This window comes from Erigeron canadensis, chromosome 7 (genome assembly GCF_010389155.1).
Source record: "Erigeron canadensis isolate Cc75 chromosome 7, C_canadensis_v1, whole genome shotgun sequence".
Classification (NCBI taxonomy): Eukaryota; Viridiplantae; Streptophyta; class Magnoliopsida; order Asterales; family Asteraceae; genus Erigeron; species Erigeron canadensis.
In genome coordinates this window covers 17858130-17882055 of record NC_057767.1, presented here as the reverse complement: position 1 = coordinate 17882055, position 23926 = coordinate 17858130, and the positions used below count along the sequence as shown (strand labels likewise).

Here is a 23926-nt window from a genome sequence, read left to right as displayed (position 1 = left end):
ACTTATATATGCTCCACTTCTAGTTTCCTAATGTCGTATTATGTGATGTGTTTACCTTCAATATCCAACATCACTATTTATAACCAGAAGTTTAAACAACTAAGGTGATTATAGGTCTAAATATTAGAAATTCTCAAAACTACCACAACCCCCATAGAAGTATTGCCAAACAAGCTAGATCTAATAATGCAGGATTTACTAGTGATCATAGGTTCATAGTGAACGTATTAGTATTATATGAGTCACAAAAACATATACAAGCACCTAGTTCGCATTAGAAAACACATATTGGTCACAAATAAGTGAAACAACTCATGAATGATTAGACATATATATATAATGCACACATAGTCCCTATTATGCATGCTATATGTAGGAACTTAGGTTATAGTCTAGGTCAAACCACCTAATTCTCTATAACCTGGCTCTGATACCATTCTGTCACACCCCACCTTAGGCGGAATCGTAGGATATGACGAAAAGATATAGTTATAGTACATGGACTTTATAATAGAGTCATACTAAATGAAATTCAAATAAATGTAATTTTCACAAACGGAAAGTCTAGGCAACACGCCTCAAATAGCAAAGAAGTAACAATTGCAAATAGTGTTCAATGTTTCACATGCAATCTAGGAATCCATGAAGGATCTCTTTATTGGTCTTCCTAAAGTCCATAAGCTCAATCTTCTTAAGCATTGTTATCACCTGAAAATGAATGCTCGAAAATGTCAACATAACGTTGGTGAGTTCGTAGGTTTAAAGGAATACAAATGAGTTTGCTGTGCATGATATATCAAGTTTTGGACAATAGTGTAAATATAAACATGTAGTAGCATACTAAATACTGATCAATGCCATCATAGTTATCCAACAACACAATCCCCATCACTCCTGTTAACAACTCAATCATGCTTTAAATACCAACAACTACCAGCTGGAGTATATAGTTGGTCGATAGATTTCAAGTAGTCTTCAATAGATATCAACAGACATCTATTGCATCATAGAATCAACACAAGCAAGCTAACATACACATTTCATAAGTACACGTATATGTCCAATAAAACAAACTAGTTTTGGCACAGCTAGTAAAGAAATAAAAATATTTTGAGCATCATTTTCCCCCAAACAAATAATATAAAAAGGGGCCACGAAACTCACCTCAACAAGCAAGTAGTTATGCAAAGTCCAACAAGGTCGCTAGAATCTACACAACATATATATGAACAAGTTACAATTATGGACATGGTCAAGAACCATCCATTGTAACCCGTATTTGATGATATATACTTATATGGCTACTTTCAAAATATTCCCAACTGATTTGTCATCTATTATTAAGTTACAAGTCACATAACTTAATATAGAGTATTTGTTTTAATGATTTATGATTTAGTTCTACAAGCTCTTATTCGCTGAAATTTTTGGTAACTTTATCAATTTTTATTCTAGATCACCCGAACTAACCAAGTCCTTAAATTTTTACCACAGTAACTTTTATGTGTTAGATACTTAAATGAATTTTTACAGAATTTATTTTGTTCTTGAACTATTTTTAAAAATTCGATAATTACAGACTAGTTAATAAATTCACTGTTTGCGCACAGAAAAGTTTTATAAAAGTTAAGGGCCTTCGAAGTTTCAAAAAAAATCCAATTTTTACTGTACACTCTTAACATCTTAAAAATGTTTCTGGAAAACAATAATCTTCCAGTTCATAAAATCGACCAAGATATGACTATTTGAAGTCGACCTAAATCTGTTCTGAAAACTCAGCTTTGCGCAGTTTTGTTATAAAATTCGTTTGACAACCTTAAACTTCATATTTTGACACGAAACCACTTCCACCAGAAAGTAGACTTCCTGAAATTAATTTTAGACACCAAAAACGTGACTTAACCATCTTCCATGACCAAGATACGACATTTCAAAGTTAACAAACGGAATCTGTCCAGATTCTGAAATAACCCAAACTTACTGTTTTAAAGACTACTACAACTAATATTCATATATAAACTTTCAAATCTTTCCAACACCTATATACATCTGTTATTATGATTTCCATGCCTTCATAATTGAATTTCTTTAATTATATTAATTATTATAATACAATAAATACATAAACTTTTAACATTAATATGATTTATACTTCAAGCTTTTGATTTAACCTTAAAAAAAAACCCTTTCATTCATTATTATAAATTTGCCATAATATATATTCATCAAATAGGTTACTTATAAATAAAAATTAATAAATAAAAGAAAATATATGCTTATATATATATATATTTAATAAATAAAAAGACTAATATATATGAAAAGAGAATATAAGTGATTTTACCCCAAGATTGATGATCTTCTTCTTAGATACCTTAAAAAAAGAATAGAATATAATCTTAAGAATTTTATTGTTAATTGTAATTTAAATCAAGATTCAATAGAATTATAATTAAACTTACCAAAGTTTGCTTTGACAATGAGATGATTAATAAAAAAAATAAAAAATATTTGATGTTGTGGTGCTTTGGTGTTGATCGACCAAAGAGAAGAAAAAGAATCAAAAAAAGGTTTTGGTTTTTTTTTATTATTATTTAGGTTATAGTTATTATATATATATATATATGGAGATAAGTGTTTTAGTTAGTTTATGATTAGACTTAATGCAACATAAGAATTCTAATGGAATTAAAATTCCTTGCTCACCATAAATTGTTGTAATATATATATGACTAAAATTTTTTACTAAACATATGATATTTTACTATTACTATTACCATCTTACTACTTATACTAATTATATTATTTTCATAATTATTGATTTCGTTCACCGCTAAATAGCGTATACTAATTTATCAATGTCTAGAAATAAATATGACTAACAACTACAAGTCTAGAAATTACGGGGATAGTTATAGTCATCTATGTTTAGGAAGATCAAATATCTCAATCCTAAACTTTTGAAATTCAAGTAATAGAAATCCCATATTGGAAATGATCACCACATTTCTATGCTTGTTATACTATATAGGCATATTGACTAGTCAAGAAATTTGGAATGTAAGTTAGAGACTATAATAAATTACCAGTTTTGGTGACGGATGTCACACTTTGAAGCAGTGACACCATAGTCTTGCAATTGAAATTGCATCCACAAAACTTGTGAACAACAACTTCCTGCAGCCACATACTCAGCTTCTGCGGTAGAAATGGAAACTGAATGCTGCTTCTTGCTAGACCAGCTTACAAGTCTATTGCCAAGCAATTGACAAGTGCCTGAGGTGCTTTTTCTATCAATCTTACAACCTGCAAAGTCAGAATCTGAATAGCCAATTAGATCAAATCCAGAGTCTTTGGGATACCAAAGACCCAGATTGGGACTACCTTTAAGGTATCTAAAGATTCTCTTCACAGCCTTAAGATGTGATTCTTTAGGATTAGCCTGATATCTTGCACAAAGACATGTAGCAAACATAATATCTGGTCTACTAGAAGTCAAGTAAAGTAATGAACCTATCATACCTCTATAAGCTGTGACATTAGTAGGTTTCCCACTTTTGTCCTCACTCAGCTTATCACCAGTTCCCATTGGAGTTTTCATAGGTGAGCAATCACTGAAACCAAATTTACTTAAAAGATCTTTAACATATTTACCTTGATTTATGAAAATTCCTTGTTTGGTCTGTTTTACTTGTAAACCAAGAAAATAGTTAAGCTTCCCCATCATGCTCGTTTCATACTTTTTAGACATTAATTCAGAAAACTTTTTGCAAAGTCTTTCACTGCTAGAACCAAATATGATATCATCTACATAAATCTGCACAAGCAGAATATCACCTTTATATTTTCTCGCAAACAAAGTCTTGTCAACATTACCTCTTTTGAACTTGTTTTCAAGCAGAAATTTGGACAAAGTATCATACCATGCTCTTGGAGCCTGTTTGAGACCAAAGAGGGCCTTGTCAAGCTTAAACACATGGTTAGGTAACTCTGAGTTCTCAAAACCAGGAGGTTGTTCAACATAGACTTCTTCTTCCAGTTTCCCATTCAGAAAAGCACTCTTCACATCCATTTGATACACCGTAAAACCTTTGTGAGCAGAGTAAGCCAAGAACATCCTGATGGCTTCCAATCTGGCCACAGGGGCAAAGGTTTCATCATAATCAATTCCATCTTCTTGTCTGTATCCAAGAGCAACCAATCTTGCTTTGTTTTTGGTCACCACTCCCCTTTCATCCATCTTCTTTCTGTAGACCCACTTGGTTCCAATCACAGTCTTAGAATGATGAGGTCTTGGAACCAATTTCCATACCTTGTTTCTTTCAAACTGTGTAAGCTCATCTTGCATTGCATTTACCCAAGAGGGATCTGACAGAGCTTCAGCAACATCAGTTGGTTCCATTTTACAAACAAAATTGACAAACATGCAGAAATTGCCTATTGCCTTTCTTCTAGTCTTTACACCAGACAATGGATCACCAATGATTTGATTGATAGGATGACTCTTTGTCTATTTAATTATACGTTGAGCAGAACTATCTTCAGGGACAACAGGCTGATTCAGATTGGAAGAACCAGCTTGATCATCATGTGGAATTTTTTGATCATTTTGAGTCAAAACTGGATCTGAGTCAACTTGAGAGCCTTTCAATGGATTTTGAATATCTGTTTGGGTAGGAGTAGGATCAGCTTGCTCACAATCAAAGAATGGTAACTCTTCTTCTTCAATGATTTGCTCCCCCTGAGTTTGAGCATTCTTGTCTTCAATAGGTGGATTAGAGACTGGCTATTCTCAGGAATAGCCAGTTCTTCAAAATTGATTTCTTCATCTTCAGAGAATTCATTGACTGACTTAGAGCAACCTTCATCAATATTCACATTTACAGAGTTTTCAATAGTTCTTGTTCTTTTATTGTATACTCTGTAAGCCTTCATCTGAGTAGCATATCCTAGTAGGATACCTTCATCTGCTTTTTCTTCAAACTTGCCAAGATGGTCTTTCTGATTTAGAATGAAACAAGGATTGCCAAACATTCTTAGGAAGCCAATTTCTGGTTTTCTCCCCTGAGAAGTTCATATGCAGTCTTCTGGTGTCTTTTCACAATGAAAGATCTATTTTGAGTGAAGCAGACTGTGTGAATAGCTTCAGCCCAAAAATGAGGCTTGACATTGTTTTGTGCCATCATGGATCTGGCAGCTTCAATCAGGGTTTTGTTTCTTCTTTCTGCAACTCCATTTTGTTGAGGAGTTCTTGCTACTGAGTATACTTGTGAAATACCTTTCTCACTGCAGAATGAGTTGAGAGTGACATTCTTGAATTCAGTGCCATTGTCACTCCTCAACTGCCTAACAGGCCTTTTGTATATTATTTCAGCTTGCTTGATGAAATGAATAATACTATCAGCTGCATCACTCTTATGCTTCAAAAAGAAAACCCATGTATATCTTGAATATTCATCAACAATGACCAAAGTATACCTCATTCCATTAAATGCAGGAGTACTTATTGGTCCAAACAGATCCATGTGCAGCAAATCCAAACAACTATCAATGGTTGAGCATGTTTTTGACTTAAAAGAAGCCTTGTGTTGCTTTCCTTTCTCACAAGGACCACACAGCTTGTCCTTCTCATATTTTATCACTGGCAGACCAGACACCAACTCCTTCTTACACAGCTTGTTGATGTCTTTGAAATTCATATGAGACAACCTCTTATGCCACAACCAATTCAACTCATCTTGATTCTTTGACATGAAACATACTTCTCTTGTCACAGTTGGACTTCTCATGTCAAAAGAATACAAGGAATCATCTCTCTCTGCAATCAACACCACATTACCTTCTAGATCCAGAACAATGCCCTTATCAGCTCGGAATCTTACTTCATCGCCAGCATCACACAACTGACTCACACTTATCAGATTGTGCTTCAAGCCATTCACTAAGATACCCTTCTGAAAGTAAGAGGACCATTTGACAAAATATCAAAACCTTCTGTTCTTCCTTGGGAATCATCTCCAAATGTAGCACTAGGACCAGTGCTCATCCTAAAGCTACATAGCAGGGACTTACATCCGGTCATATGCTTGGAACACCCACTGTCCAAGTGCCAGGTATGTGCGTCGTGATAGCCCTGCATTATGCAATAAGAGATTAGTTCAATCTGGGAACCCATCCAGAGATGGGTTCACCAGAGCTGACCATTGGGTCTTGAACCAATATTCTTATCACATTTTGAAACCAATTGTTGCTTGATTTGACTCCTACCAGATTTGAAATTCTTGTTGGCAACATTAAGAGTTTCTTTTTGAACAGAACCTTTTCCAATTCCTGATTTCTTACATTCAGACCTTAACTTACTTTGATCAACAATTTTGGGATCAGACACTTTAGCCAGTAAATCATTATCCACATAAATCTCACCTTTCCTGGACTCAACATACTTGACAATTAATTTGTCAGAGTCAGATTCAAGGTGGTTTGAGTTGGAAACAGATTTTGTTGATGAAACATTTTCTTTTGAAACACACTTTTCATTTTTCAAAACTTTGCTCTTCCCTTTAGGAACACTATGATCTCTAACTTTTCTTTTATTTTTCTTTGACACAACATTGTTTGTTTTTGACTTTGAGTTTGACATAGATTGAGTAATTGTTAGCTTTGATAAATCAAGAGTTTCCTCAGGTTTTAGTTCAATTACCCCTATCTGATTCAGACACAGCTTCCGCAATGGTTTGACCAATAACATCAGGATCTTTAAAACCAATACCAGACTTCTGAACCAATTTGATTGGTTGATAACTCTTTCCTTTGGTTTGAACCTTAGGAGGAGAAGGAGGCTGATAACAAGGTTCCATGGCACAGACTTCACTGATAGCAATAGCTCTATCATAGTCACCATCAAACACAGCTTGCACTTGATGAGGAACTTGAACATTGACACATTTTGCAGCTCTTTTAGAATTTGTACACCATGACTCAGTTATGTGTTTGATTTTCAAAAACTTTTCTTCAGAAACTTTAGCTTCAGTTACCAAGATTGAATTCAGTTGTTTTTTATTTTTAATTTCAGACTCTAACTTTTCAATGGTGAAATTCTTTAAACTCAATTCTTCTTTTAACATAGAAATTTCTTTCTTATGTTCTTGATTAAAATGTTTTTGTAAAAGGACCTCATCACCAAGCCTATTCAACCTTGTCAGCTTATCTTCATCACACAGATTTGAAAAGATAGTTACCTCAGGTGGAGCAGTCTGACTTGTAGAAGCTTTATGAGCTGACTCAGATTGCTCTTGCAATTTCACAAGGTCTTCAGCAAACTTCTCTTTAGCCATAAGACACTTCTCATTTGAGTATTCTTCATCTTCTAAAGATGTAGCACTCTCAGCCCAGTCTCTGGCAATCAGACTCTTTTCATCTTTCTCAACTTTATTACTCAGCTCTACAACTTATGCTTTGAGAGCTTTATATTTTGTCTTGAGCTTTGAATATTTTTCACCTCTTCCACCTTTGGCTGACACAGCTTGACCAGACTCCTTAGATCTACAATCACCAGCCATATGTCCGGTCTTACCACACTTGTAGTAAGTGACTTTGGACATATCAAAAGGCTTCTTGGTCTTATCAGCTTGTCCACTTTTACCTTTTCCTTTGAACTTTCCAAAGGATCTCCTTCTTATCCTATCAGCCAACATAGCCACTTCATTGGCTAACTCATCACCATCAGATTCTTCACACTCAGATTCAGAACAAACGAATTCAATGTTAGAAATCACAGAACAAGATTCATTGACACAGGGAATGATCTCATTAGATATTGAGCTAGGGTGTTCAGTCATGGATGCAACAAGTGCAGTAGAAGGCTGACTATAAGAATCACCCATAGCAATCAACTTTTCAGCCTCTAAACATTCTTGGTTATGGAGTAAACCAAAAAGTCCAGGGAGATCAAGATCATGATACACTAAACTTAGCTTCACAGAAGAAATATAATTGTTCCACTTTGGTGGTAATGAATCTAAAAACTTGCTTTTTAAAACTTCATTTTTCTTTTCAATACCTATAGCAGCTAGATCATTAACCAAAGCATTAAAACGGTTATGAGTGTCTGTTAAGGACTTATTCCTCAAAGAGAAGAATCTTTCATACCTCCTTGTTAAGGTGGTAATGGTTGATTCCATAGAGGTAGAGCATCCTTCAAACATGACAGTCAAAGTACCCCACATTTTTTTAGCAGTAGAACACATTTTAACAGAATGATAAATATTCTTTGGCATAGCTTGGACAACGAAGTTACGTGCCCTCACATCCAAGTTTGCAAGTCTCCTATCCTCATCCTCCCAATCTGCCCTATCTTTGACTATGGTTTTGACTGTGGCAGGAATGGTTGGATGACCATCTCTTACCACTACATCTACAACAAGAGTCTGTGTAGGTACATAAGGACCATCAGTCAAGATATCAGGCATATTTTGGTCAATGGATTCAAGGAACAAGGACATACGACCCTTCCACCCACTGAAATCATCTTTGACAAACATAGGTGGTCGGGTTGATGAACCATTATCAACATAGGATGACATTATGCTTTACTTAAAGAAAAATAAGCAAGGATCAAGTCAAGTTAATTCTTAACCCCTGCTCTGATACCACTTATAACGTCCTAGAAGTGTAACAGAATACCAAAGTATAATGTACACTAATAGTTGTAGAGGGGGGTGAATACAAATTTTCCTTAATTCTTAACAATTTTGATCAAATGTTTTAAAGACTCAGATTACTAAATAACTTAAAGTAAGAACAGGAATCAATAAACAGTAAAGCAGTAAATAATATTCTTGGACTCAGATTGTGTTTTTCAAATGTAACTCTTTATTAAGAAATAATCTATACAAAGAATTACAGGGCTGTTGCGGAAATAAGATAACCTACAATATCTAAACAACCCTTGAAAATGACAAACAACAATCAGAAAGTTCAGGCTCAAGAAGAGTAGCCAAAGCTGACTTTGTACAGGCTAAGCTGTGTGTAAGAGCAGAGAACTTATGCTAAGAATGATTCAGAGAAAATGCCACGCAAATGCATAAAAGGAATGTGGCTTTTATAGGCGAAAACCATTCTTCTCTTAGTATCCAATTCAGCCACGTATTCTTCTTTTGTTGGTTGATCAAGGAATATAAAATCGTGCCTTCATAGTACTCGTGGTCCCCAAAACCTGCAACACGATATTTTGATCGTCCAAAAAAAATATGGACACGCATTTGCATTTGTCACCAACCTAGATTCTAGGAACCTTCCCAGTCACGTCATTTATCCTGATCAACAATATCTAGGTTGTCATTCTTCACCTGATTGTCAGACACAGATTGCTCGTTTTCCAGAAGCAAATCTGTCTAAGTGTTTTTCAAGCTGACTGCTAATCCCAAGCTGACTTCCATTACCAGCTTGGTCTTCTATCTTCAATCCTCCTCTTCGACTTGGACTAAATGCTAGGACCAATTGATGCAGCTTTAACAACACTAGCTTTCATGAGATATAACAATTACAAAATATGAAGCATGATCTGGGTCATTATAGATCGCAAGCTGTGTCAACTTCCTTTGACCCAGATCAGATTACAAGACCCAAAATATTATTAAGTGTTTATACATCAGATTTGTCATCACCAAATTTACAAATAGCATTGGGACTCAACAGAAAGTATACTTATGTTTCAAATAGTTTTGTCGATTTCTGTTTATGTTCAATACGGAGCCTGTGCGTATAGAGTTACTTGTGCCATTCGACGTGCTTGATTTTGTTTATATGTGTGTGATTTATGTGTTTATTGTTATGATTTATGGTTTGGACGTGCTTATTGTATGAGTTTGAGACTTGAGACTTGGACTAAGGCAGGTACCGTAAGACCAAACTTTGAGACTTTGAGACATTGAGTCTTCAAGACATTGAGTCTTTGAGACATCGAGACTTTGAGACATGAGACATGAGACTTGAGACTTTGGACATATTATGGCGTAACTCTGCTCATTATGTATTGAACTAATACTTGTTTAGACTTTAAAGAATCGACAAAAGACTTATTTCTTTGACTAGACTTTTTGACTAAAACCTACGAACTCACCACCCTTTGTGTTGACACGTTTTAGTATACTTTTCAGGTACTCGGGCTATTCAGGGATAAGGACTTTCATGCTAGGACTGGACTTTGGAGACTAGAGCTCCTTTACTTTTGTCAGACTTTAAGGCTGCATGCCTTGGTTTATTCCTTTTATGGATGTACTTGTGATAAGCTTTCCTAGCATTGTCATGACTTTAAACTCATGTTTTGGGAATATATTCATTATATTCTATTTCATATAACAGTATCTATGTAATTCCATGTCGTGCTGTACTTTTCATGACACTTCATGTTTCCGCCAACGGTGGGGTGTTACAACCCCGCGCATGGTATGATTCCTTAACTACTTTCTTGCTAAGAGGTGGCTTTACCAAAGGCACAATTGACCCTACCCTGTTCATTCGCAAACAAGGTAAGCATGTTCTTCTTGTCCAAATATATGTTGATGACATTATCTTTGGGTCAACTAGTCAAACATTTTGTCGAAAATATTCATCTCTTATGGTAAATCGTTTTGAAATGAGTATGATTGGGGAAATGAACTACTTTTTAGGTCTTCAAATCAAACAATTACCAAATGGTATTTTTATATCACAAGGTAAATACATAAATGACATGTTGAAAAAGTTTGATATGACTTCATATTCTTCAATTTCTACCCCAATGGCTGCTCGAACAAACATAAATGCTGATAAAAATGGGAAACCATTTGACCAAAAGAGATATAGAAGTATGATTGGTTCATTGTTGTATCTTACAGCATCTTGCCCAGATATAATTTTTGCAACATGTATGTGTGCTAGGTATCAAGCTGCTCCAACTGATTTACATTTTCAAACTGTGAAACGACTCTTTCGTTATCTTAAGGGTACACCCAATTTAGGTCTCTGGTATCCAAGGGATACTGGATTCAATCTAACTGCTTATTCAGATGCAGATCATGCAGGTTGTAAGCTTGATCGCAAGAGAACTTCCGGTACTTTACAATTTTTAGGTGATAAAATTGTGAGTTGGTCTTCCAAGAAACAGAATTGTGTGTCTCTATCAACAGCTAAAGCTGAATATGTGGTTGCGGCTAGTTGTTGTGCTCAAGTTTTATGGATGAAGACACAACTAACTGATTATGGTCTGAAATATGATCATATCCCTATCTATTGTGACTCTCAAAGTGCCATTGTTATTGCAGTCAACTCAGTATACCACTCTCGATCAAAGCATATTGATGTGAGATATCATTTTCTCAAAGATCATATTGAGAAAGATGACATCGAGCTCTACTTTGTGGGATTTGATTATCAACTTGCAGATTTGTTCACCAAACCATTGGATGAAAAGAGGTTTAACTTTCTTATCTCCAAGCTTGGCATGCTAAATCTTGAACCTTAAATTATTTTGTTCTTGATACATTCTAGAAAAACAAAATACAAAAAAAAAATATAAAATTTGAAAATAACAAAAAGATTTTCTTTATTTCTTTTTCAATGTGGTTTACATATACTATGTATGTAACCCGGGCTTCATAGTTTTATTTATCTCAAAGAGGCTTACATATACTCTGTATGTAACCCGCTCTTAAATGTTTTATTTATGTTGAAATGTTTATACATTTTAAGATTTTGTTGTTATACATATAGATTGATATAAGAAAACAAGGAATCGAACGCCTTTGTGTACTTCCATGTGATCTTATATCAAGATGTATGTGTCATAGCAGTTGATTGATTCCAAATCAAATTTGCTTAAATGTTTTATTGCATCCAACTTGTTGATATAAGATGCGAAGGATCGTTCGCCTTTGTGTACTCCTTAGCATTTTTATTAATAACATTGTTGTTGAAGCAAAACTTTGTGATTCTTAAATGAAAATTCTTGTTCAGATTAGACTCTCAAAATTTTTTTTCTGTAAATATCACAACAAAGAATTTACTCATTTTGATTTCACAAAAACCAATTTTTCCCTACCTTTCTATGGAAAACATTTTGATCTATTCTTGCATAGATTAAGGGGGAGTTTGTGATTTCAAAACTTTCAAAACCTCAAATGTGTTTTTAAATTTTTTTATACACACGTTTGATGATTTTCAAATGATTTTCTTTCAATTGAAGTTCGGTGATTAGTTTGCACATGAGCGATTCGTTCACTCCATGAACTTCATCATCGCCGATGAGTTCTACCCCCAGAGTATTCAATTCTTTCATTAGATTGTAAGGGTATTTTGAGTGATGATGGTTTCGTGCAAATAGGATGGAGGGAGTAAAGTCAAAAAGTGAGAGGTTAAAGTGATATGTTGTGAGAAAATGGTTAAAAGAAATGATACCCTTCCCTAAATTCTCAAATCGCCGGGTTAAACACGTTTCTATAGGATGTCATTTGTTGATATCTTGATAAAGACTTCATGGACCCAGTGAAGCGATGCACATCTTTACCTAACCACTCAAGTGTTTCTTAACAAATACTTGTTTCAATTCTCACGGAGATTCTCACATTTCTATTGTCTCTTCACTTGGAAGATGTTGATATTGAATAAGGGTGACATTCTGCTCCAGTCCCCGACTTCATTTGATCACGTTGTGTCTAGAGCTATCTTGATTGATCATTAATTTGATTCTTATTCATTTCCTTAGGACACATTCGAGTCATATCTTTGTGATATTATTGCTTATCTTTGTGATATAGCCGGAACATTTGTAGTGATATCTTTTGATATTCCACGATGATCAAATGGAAATCCTACCAATGCTAACATCTTTTCCAACGTTGAATGTAGATCTCATAATTACATTTATGTGATTATTGAGTGAACGAGAAGTCTAACAGTGACCTCGGATTTTACCTAAAAGTCTTTAAGGATAATAGATTGTGGTTATCGAATGCTTCGGCTGTACTAACCATGATTTGTATTCTTTGAAGCAATCTCGTGGTTGAAAAGCCGCAGACCGAACTATGTTAGAACATTGCTTTGTGCATGTCTCAATGATACATAGGAAATCCGAAAAATGTTACACAATTCTATTGGTCATTTCATTAATCCTTTTGATTTTTGAACATGTTAACGGATCATTGTTATCCGGTTTCATTTATGATCTCACAAACACAAAAAACACCAACACCATACTATAACGTTTGTACCAACAACTTCAACATTACATTTTAGTCACCTTTAGGATTCTTTAGGGTGGGCTAATGGTTTGGGTTGCTGTTTTGATGGTCGACATTTCTCCATGTGCAATACATCTAGTTTCGGGATTGTGTTATTTCCTTTAGCATTTTATCAATCAATGTTTGCATAATGACATTGGTTCCCAACTTTGTCATTATGAGGGGGAGAAAAAGATTATGATTGATTGGGGAAGAAATAAGAATAATTGATGGAGAAAAGTTATGGAGAAAAGTTTGTGTTTGAAACTGAAGTGAAAGAATTAAAATTGAAATTTGGAAATTTTGTACTTCAGGTCTCTTCAAGTTTCCTCCAAATTTTTGCTGATGAAATATGTTCTCATGAAAATCAAGCTATGGATTGTTCAGATTAACTTGTCAAAGATTTTCAAAACATTTCAGTCAATTGAGCTCAAATTTTCACTAGATTTTAGTTGATTGAGTTCTTGATTTTGAAAAAGAGGAAATCTAAAGTGATTCCAAAGATAAGATTGAGACTGAAGATGAAAGGATATTCTCTCAAGATGGAACAAATGTTTAAAGATGCTCCAATATAGTTATATACTTATATTCATGTATTGAGGGGGAGCATGATTACTTCATAAGAGACTTATCCAAACATCATTCAAATGTTTACTCTCCAAAGTGTTCAAGTCAATGTGATAAAGATCAAAGCTACAAAAAGTTGAAAGATTGGTTAGAAGATTCATGACAAAGAAGTAAAGCTTCAAAAGAGTCTTCATCAACATGTTTCATTCAAGATCTTCAAGTCATACAATAACACTTGTTCAAGAAGCTCCAATGCATACATCAAGTTTGAAAGTACAAGTTCATGATACTTCATGTCAAAAGTTGAAATTCGCTCAAGAATCAAAGATTGGAGAATCAAAGCCAAGTTTATACCTTCCGCATTTCAAAAGACAACTTCGATTCATGATTCAACAATCTTCAAAGATTCAAGACACACACACACTCTTTATTCTCTGTTCAAAAAGAACATTGAGAATCGCCTCATGATTTAACTTCAATAAGTCCAAGACCAAGAATTGTTTCAACATACTCATTGTCTTCACCACTGGGCTCATCAAATACATTCCTACAAAACAAGATAACACGTACTTCATTCATTACAATATATAACTAAGGGGGGGAATGTTAGAAATCCAAAAATAGTGATAAATTGTAATTTAAGTTAGTGGACTTACTTGTTGTTAAGTCATAGATTAATAATCACTAAGGTTGAGGAACTAGATATGATAAGTTGCATATATATAGGGATAGACTATAAATACCCTTATACCTTAGAGATTATTAAGTCTTGAACAACATTTCATTCATTCAAGTAACCATTTTTCACACACACTTAATTCCAATCATTCCACTCTCTCTTTCTCTCTCTCTCTCTAAAACACACACTAAAACACTAAGAACACACACACATCCAATCCACCATTGAATCTGTGAATTCATTGCTGAAATCGTGTTACTTACAATTAGGTTGAGCATTGTGATCAGATTCACCAAAATTGATTGGATTTTCTGAGGGAGGTGCAGAGATTGGTTTATTGAAGATTGCAGAATTTGATTCATCAAAGGTAACATGAATTGACTCATCAACCTTGTCAAGTCTTTTGTTGTAGACTCTAAAGGCCTTGCGAGTGGTTGAATATCCTAAGAAGAAACCCTCATCAGCTTTTGCATCAAATTTTCCAAATACACGGAAATATCCAATGTTAGGCTTTCTATTTCTAAGGACTTCATAGGCAGTCTTCTTGTGTCTTTTAGTATACACAGATCTATTCTGAGTGTAGCAAACAGTTGCCACAGCTTCAGCCCAAAAACTCTTAGGAAGACCAGATTCATTGAGCATACTTTTAGCAGGTTCTATCAGCATACGATTCTTTCTTTCAACAACACCATTCTGCTCTGGTGTGTGAGCTGAGGAGAAGTTCTAAGATATGCCAATTTTAGTGCAGAAGGACTCCAAGGTGGCATTTCTGAATTCAGTGTCATTATCACTTCTAAGCGGACAAACTTTTCGCTTGTGTTTGAATTCAATTTGTTTGATGAGGGCAATAACTTCAGCAGCAGCTTCACTTTTGGATCTGAGGAAAATCACCCAACAATATCTTGAATATCATCGACAACTACAAGGGTGTACTTCTTTCCTGCTCTGGTCTGAACATTCACAGGACCAAAGAGATCCATATGTAGCATGTGAAGAGGTTCAGTGATACAGAAATTTTGCTTGGTTTTAAAAGATGCTCTTTTCTTCTTTTCCATTGAACAACCTGAGCATGGCTTATCTTTATTGAAAAATAATGGAGGGATTCCATCAGCAAGTTGTTTTCTTGACAACTTATTAATGTTTTTGACATTCATATGGGATAACCTCTTATGCCACAACCAGTTTGTGTCCTCATCTGCCTTTGTATAGAAGCATTGTTCACTGGATGAACTTTCCATATCGATGACAAAAATGTTTCCTTTTCTTGGTGCAACCAACACTACCTTTCAATCTCTGTTGAATATGGTGCCTTGAGAAATATCAAATAATACCTTAAACCCATCATTACAGAGTTGACTGACACTGATCAGGTTGCATTTCAAACCATTCACATATGCAACTCGTGTGAATTTGACTTGACCATTATTCAGAACACCATATCCCTCAGTTTGTCCACTTCCATCATTTCCAAATGTTATTGAGGGCCCCTCTTGCACCCTATATTCCTCCAGCAGGGTTTTATTACCAGTCATGGTTCTGCCAGCAGCACTGTCCAGAAACCATATATACTTCTTTCGATCTCCCTGCACACACACAAAGATTAGTTCTTTTTAGGAACCCATCTTTTGATGGGTTCACTGGACTCTCCCTTAGCAGTCTCAGATTTCTTTGGTTTAGGAGGAACAGAAGGATCAAAGGGATCTCAGTCATTACTTCAGATGACACAAAAACAGTTTAATTGATAGGAGTTTCAACCTTTTTCTTTTCAGATTTTTGCTTAATTTGTTTAAAAAAAGGTTTAGCATTTTGTTTGGGTTGTAGGAGAGTGCTTTCAACATTCTTTAAACGTGCATTGCAGCTTTGCACTTGTCTAGCCAACAACTGAAATTGGCTTTCCAACCTTAACAAAATAGATTCTTCTTTAGACACCTGAGCCCTACCAGAATCTGAAGTAGACGGCTCAGTAGGGGAGATTTTTCTTCTTTTTCTGGCCTTTTGGAACCTGAGATGAAGACTGAGGGGATGGCTTCTTAGATTTAGCCTTTTCTCTGAAGCATTGGTCTGACGTGCTTCAGATTTTCCCTCAGATTGTTCCTTGGCCTGTTCAGCCACAGTCTTTTATTTCGCCAATTTCCTTAAAAATTATTTATGGTTGCATTTGTTTTGGAAGAGCATCTAAATCAGTGATTATAGATGTCGTATGAAGATCACCAGACTCATATGTTGCTCTTTGGTTTGCAAAAGAGTTTTTTATTGCAGCATCTGGGTTTGGAGATTTTCCATGATTTGATTAATTTCTATTCTTTTTCAAGAATCATTTTCAATTCTTCTTTTTCAACTTCCAGTTTGGCAACCAAAGACTGATAACTTTTCAGGGCTAACTGAACATCTTTTAGTTCTTTCAGTCTGGCCTAACTAGCGTTCAGTTTAGAGGTGTTATTTTCAAACATTTTTAAACTTTCTGAACGCACAGTCTCCACAAATGAAATATATGCTTCCAAAAGAACCAAAAGGTCCAATTTTTGTTCTTCGTTACTTTCAAAACCAAAATTACTAACCTTCTTCATGATTATGTCCACCCAACAAAGAGATTCAACATCAAACTTGACCAAATGACCTTGATCCTCACGAGCCATGAAGCACATGTCTCTTACTTCTTCTTCATCATCTGAAGACTCATCAGAATCTTCCCATTTTTCATTAGCAAATGATATCGCCTATTTTATACATAGTTATTTTACGCGATATCGTTTCTTTTATTTATTTTATGTTTGTATTATTGTTATTTTTATACAATTTTATACATAATACGTGATTTTATTGAATTATAGGTCTATAAGATGAAAAGTTGACGAAAGTGAGCTAAATAAAGATCATTTATGAAAAAAAATGAAGATTGGAGTTGAAAAGACGAAGAATGTGACATAAATTTATTTACGTGTTGCATCAATATAAATTAATTAGAAGACTTGGATCAAAATGTCATACTTAGAACTTGACTAGATGAACATCCAACTACAAAGTGTAGTCATATATTTTGGGCTGAATGAGTTAAACAAAGGTGGTGGTCTCGTTTGATTTGGCGGAAGAAAAACAAAAGAAGACGAAAAACTAAATAATACCACTTTTGTTATATTGGCTCGGAGCAAGTGAAAGTCGGCATGAATTCAATTCACAAAAACCGATCTCATGCCTATATATATATATATTATATATATATATTAACACTCCGGGGAGAACACTCTTAAAATAAGAACGGTGAGAACACCTTAAAAAAATCATTTTGATGCATTAAAAGTCTAAAAAACTAACATAGTGCATAACTAATTATCATTATTTAAGCGTTTAACAACACATTCATCCGTCAAAATCGAAATAATCATGTTTTTTGTTTTTTGCATCCATCTTGGATGCATATTTATCAAAATGATGCATCCAACAAAAAAACGTGATTTTTTCGATTTTGATGAATCAATATGTTGTTAAACACTTAAATAATGATAATTAGTTATGCACTATGTCAGTTTTATGGACTTTTAATGCATCAAAATAATGATTTTAAGGTCTTCTCATCGTTCTTATTTTAAATTAGTTCTTATTTGATTGTCCTCTATATATATATAGTGAAAAGTTATATTGAGACTGTTTAAAAGGCAAGAACTTTTAAAAACCCTTTTAAACCATTAGATCATTTAATCAATTGTTAAGATTGATAATGGCATTCTAGTAATTATGTGGACAAGGTTAATAGATAATTGTCGGAGGGTTAATTTAGTCATATCCACACAAAACCTAAAAAATGAGATACGGAAATTGTGGATCTAATTTCTACTTCTTAAACTGCCATTCCTAACAACAAAAATGATTGGGGAGTTTCTTTTTTCAAATTAACAAGAATATATACAAATGACGGCTGACAAATGGGAGCAAAATCAAAAGTGGTTTGTCATAGCATATCAAACGATTGATTGGTTTAAATTGTAGTTGCATACAATGATACAAAGTGTAAATATCTTTTATTCTTTCCACCGTCAAAGTCTTGTTTGAATTAGGAATTATATAATTTTTTTCGGCTTTCAATTGCTTTAATTCTTTAGTGTTTCATATTACTTTAATTTTTTTTAGCTTTGGTATTGGGCTGTACAAAAGAACATTCACAGTCGTCCCATTCTAGCTCATTCCCCACTTGTTCTTTGTTCAGGGACGAGCGTACACGGTTAGGTGTGGCTCGTCCCTTGCTTCGTTCTTGCGAGTTCGTTCCCACAGAGATGAACAGTTTTGCATTTTTTTTTTTCGAAGCTAAATTCAAAATTTTTGAACATTAGAGGCTATAACGGTCGACTTACCACCCATGCAAAAGTCATCTTCTCCAAAATGCTATATATATACATATAGTATATACATTCCGGCCATATATATTAACTATACTAAATTTCTCCAAAACAACACCCATTATGTCTAGAAACTTTAGCAACCAACGGGGTGACGACTTCTTTAACGCGGCGCTTAACTACTCGCCCATCAACTCCTTCGCTCCATCTCAAGTATCTCACACCTCACCATCCACACCACAATATCCACCCTACATACCATCACCAAACGATTATCAATACCAACAATGGCTACACTGTCAACAATGGCTATCCCAATAACCATCACCCTCAACCCAACTGCCACCGCAAGTCGCGGTCCAACCACCACCACAGCCACCACCAATCGATATACCAGAGTCATCCAACCAAAAATGGAAAGTAAAACGCATGGCCAGTCGCAAAAAGGGAGCTGCAGTTGACCCAAAAGAGTCGAAGAAAGCTTGGACCGAGTTGGAGATGAAGATTCTGACCGAGTGTTGGCTCGATGCGTCTGAGGATCCAGATTTTGGGACTGATCGAAAGGGTGATATTTTCTGGGACACAGTGATTAAGACCTACAATGCACAAGTGGAATATCAAAGAAACAAGAATCAAATGACGTCGAAATGGAGGAAGATTGGAGCCCATGTTGCCAAGTTCAATGCCATTTATTCCAAGTACGATGATAACTGAATTAGCGGAGAAAACGATGCCCAAGTGATGGAAGAGGCGCAAGCCGCCTACAAAGAAGAAGTTGGGGCCACGTTTAACATGTATGATTGTTGGTTACTTTTGAATGATAAGCCGTTGATTCTCGCGCCTTCCGCCGTGGATGTTTTGGGTCGTAACATGAAAAACCGAAGACCGGGAGTTATGGATGTTGACAGTGATGAGAATGCTCCTGCCTATGCACCCGTTGATCTTGGAACCGAAAACGAACTCTTCGGGGCCGACCCGTATGCGCGTCTAGCTAAATCAAAGACTCCCCGCACTTCCGCCTCTTCTGATGCAGGTTCAGCTCGCTCATCAGCATCAGACATCACAGCACGACTAGAGAGGCATTGTAGCACCCGACAGGAGATTATGGAGTCCCAGAAGGAGTCACTAGCTTGGATACGCGAGGAAGAAACAAAAAGGACGATGTATTCGGCACTTTCTTTCATGAGAACGACCAAGTTGGACGACGAGGAAAAGATGTTCATCAAGGACGCAAAGAATAGGTTAATGGCAGAGTATACACCGTTAGTCCGAGGTCCCCGCGGTGTTTAGTTGGTTTTTTAGTTGGTTTAATATGTGGTTTTAATTATTATTATGTACCGAACAATTTCGTTTTAATTTTCTAGTTTAATGTGTGTTGTAATTTTTTTTCTAAGTTTTTTTATATTTTTTTTTAAAATTTATGAATGAAGTGTGTTTTTTTAATTAATTGAATTTTTTTTAAGTTTATGTATATATTTATATGTATATTGTATTTTTAGTTGTATAAAAATAAATAAATGGGATGGGTCCTAGACTAGTCCTGGCATTGTGGGTGTTTTGGGGGATTAGTCCTTGGTTAGTCCTTGGGCTGATGTGGCGCTAATGTGGTGCTGACAAAGACTAGTCCTTGGAGAATGAGTACCTCCCACTGTGAATACTCTAATTAACTAGTTTGAAGCAACGCTTTTTAATTGTTTAAAATCTTTCGTGGCTTTTGTTTTCCAATTTATGGTGTGCGAAATTGATTCTCATATCACTTTCTTAAAGAGTTAGATATGATTATCAGTAAATACCTTGATGAGTATATTGCATATATGCATGATCCGGTGTTATGATGAGCACATGTATGCAAGTATATTATAAATGATTGTTTCATTGGAATAGTTGATGATCACATGTGTATTATGATGAGCATATGTATGCAACTATTTGGTAAATAATTGTTTCATTGGATTAGTTGTTGATTACATGTGTAATATATTGAGCATATGTATGTGAATATTTTGTAAATGAATGTTTTCATTGATTAGTTGTTGATCAAATATGTACAAATAATCACGTATGCAAGAATATTATAATGATTGTCTGTGCACATGTGCACACATGTACAGTTATAACCATATGCGAATGAAAATAAAATAGTTGATGATCACATTTACGATCATATGTAAATAAATTTAAATTAGTTGGTGATCACATATGCATGATCAGTCATATGTGATCACATGTGCGTATTATGTTTTATTAATTTAATTAAATAAAGTTGATATAAAATACAATATTACCCTTGTAATTAATGATGAAAAAAGGTTCTTAAAGTTTCTTGCTTTTTTAAGAGTTCTTAAACTAATTTTTCCATGTGAAACGTTTATTTGAAAACTAAATTTTCTGTGAAAACTATAAAACTGTCAAAACACACTGTGATCTGAATTTAACACAATGTGTATTAATTGTGTTTTTATAAAACACAATGTGTTTTTATTGTGTAATCTAAAATACGTTGTGTTAAGTTTTAAATCACGGTGTGTTTTTGATAGCGTTGTAAATCAGAAAATTGTTCAAACACACTGCGATATGAACTTAACACAATATGTTTTCGAAAAACATATTAAAATACATTGTGTTAAATTCAGAACACAATGTGTTTTGACAGTAATCTAGTTTTCACAAAAAAATTAGTTTTCAAATGATCAAAACCCATTTTTCCATATATATATATATATATATCACAATTAAGTAGAGTTTAGGAGAGGTCGATTGTGAGGAGCCGCAAAAGCAAAGCCTCATTCTCGTGAGGTTTTTTGTACGTGGGTTGTTAGGTGGTCGGCAAGTGGGGCGCAAAAGACAAAAGTCAATAGGCTTATTTAATTTGTGAGGAAAACCGCAAGAACAGAAGCCGCAAAGAACCACGAATTCTTCCATCGTATTTACAGTACTATACTTTTCTTTATTATCAAATATTAGTATTGCTTTACCATTATAATAATTGATTGTGGTACTATATATTTTTATTTATAAGATCATGGACTTTGTTACGATGTTATTAGTTAATATTCTTTTGGTTTTAGAGTTGAGTAGCTAAATACATTATCATCTACCGAGATAAAATGACACAATGAATAATGGTTGCATAATCTTTAGAATTCAAGTTGATTGTTAAACGTTTTGTTGAGATCTTAATGTTTTGAGTTCTTGTGTCTTTATCTATTGATTTGTTGATAATGTATGAATGATTTAGAGGTTTTTCAGTTTAAGAGTACATTGTTCTAGTCGATTGGGTACAATTGATAGGTGTTAACTTGTGGTAACAAGATAATATACAACAATAGATAATAGAATTCAAAGTGTTAACGGTTTGGTAAAATGGATAGACAAGATTGTTTACGATAACAATACCAATTCGTCAATTTAGTAGGTCTTGATAGGGAAGGTGGTCACCAGAACTTAGGGATCGAAAGATTGGTTAATGGGTCGGATAGGGTAATAAGCTAGGAGCGCTACTAGTGAGTTCTTTGTCTAGCCTCATTATAAAATCAACATACTTGCTTATCTTTATATTGCTTAAGTACGTATTACGTTATATATATTCTTGCATTTATATTTATCGTAATACTAGTCCAATCTAGTGCTTACTTGACGTTTCATACTGGTACCTATACCAGATTTATGTCCATCATAAACCAGTTGAGAGGGCTTGGGGTAGAAAAAGACAAGGACATACTTCTTGGAAAATTTTGTGATATTTTCTTTTGTGTCAACACCAACACCATCATATTTTCTTTTAAGTTGGTTTTTATTTCATCTTCGAAATTCTTTTAATTTTTATGTGTTTTATACATTTATCTGTAAAACTTTATTAGTTGATTAGTTATGGACAACTAAACCTTTTCTTTCTTTTTATTAATTTGATTAGACGATTAACTGTTTATTTTGAGTTAATTTTGACATTATAATTTATGATTCTTATCATCATTTTTCTCATCCATCTATTTTTTATTTCTTCAATTCTATATCTAGGTGTGAAAGTTAGATGCTTAAGTTTATACTTTTTTCATTAATCTGCTATATTATATTAAAACAGTAGTAATCCTAGCTTTTTAAAACTCTTTTCAATTTAAAGCTATTTTTAAAATTTGTCACATTTCATTTTTCACAATTTTTATTTATTTAAAAAACAAAAATTATTAAATATATTGGTATGTAACAAAATAAAAATTTGAAATTAATAAAATTGATTTTATTTGCTAAAAACCAACATTAGTTTTAGTAAGTAGATTATAATTGTGTCGATACCAACACCATCATATTTTCTTTTAAGTTGGTTTTTATTTCATCTTAGAAATTCTTTTAATTTTTATGTGTTTTATACATTTATCTGTAAAACTTTATTAGTTGATTAGTTATGGACAACTAAACCTTTTCTTTCTTTTTATTAATTTGATTAGACGATTAACTGTTTATTTTGAGTTAATTTTGACATTATAATTTATGGTTCTTATCATCATTTTTCTCACCATCTATTTTTATTTCTTCAATTCTATATCTAGGTGTGAAAATTAGATGCTTAAGTTTATACTTTTTTCATTAATCTGCTATATTTTTTTGGTTTTGGTTTTGATTTTGACATGATTATCCATTAAAACTTAATAGAAAAATTGATGATAAATTTTGATTTTAAATATTTGATTTTGACTTTGAAAGACTTGACGATAAGATTAAATGTCTATTCTGCATATTCACATTTTGTTAAGTTTACGAACATTAGACTTTGGAATAAGATTTATATATGTACTTCTATAGATTTTATGCTTTAATGCATTACTATATATTAGTTCATGTTCATTTTTATTCTTTTTTACGTAGGTTATTTTAAATAACCGCATATCGTGCAGGTAAAAGACCTAGTATATATATATATATCACAATTAAGTAGGAGTTTAGGAGTGGTCGATTGTGAGGAACCGCAAAATCAAAGCCTCATTCTCGTGAGGTTTTTTGGACGTGGGTTGTGAGGTGGTCGGCAAGTGGGGCGCAAAAGACAAAAGTCAATAGGCTTATTTAATTTGTGAGGAAAGCCGCAAGAATAGAAGCCG

General features: G+C 34.1%; 1 protein-coding gene across 1 annotated transcript; it reads right to left on the bottom strand.

Annotated features, from left to right (window-relative positions):
- Positions 1-6692: 6692 nt before the first annotated feature.
- LOC122609041 lies at positions 6693-8582 on the bottom strand. The gene is made up of 2 exons (XM_043782102.1): positions 7499-8582; positions 6693-7441 (listed from the first exon to the last, which is right to left on the bottom strand). Exons 1-2 carry the CDS (start codon positions 8580-8582, stop codon positions 6693-6695), a joined length of 1833 nt encoding a protein of 610 aa, XP_043638037.1.
- Between the last annotated feature and the right edge of the window lie 15344 nt (positions 8583-23926).

Coding starts and splice junctions, on each gene's coding strand:
- LOC122609041 (XM_043782102.1), bottom strand. CDS start 8,582: ATGTCATCCTATGTTGATAATGGTTCATCAACCCGACCACCTATGTTT. Junction 7,442..7,498: donor GTCAGCCAAAGGTGGAAGAG/GTGAAAAATATT, acceptor CATAAGTTGTAG/AGCTGAGTAATAAAGTTGAG.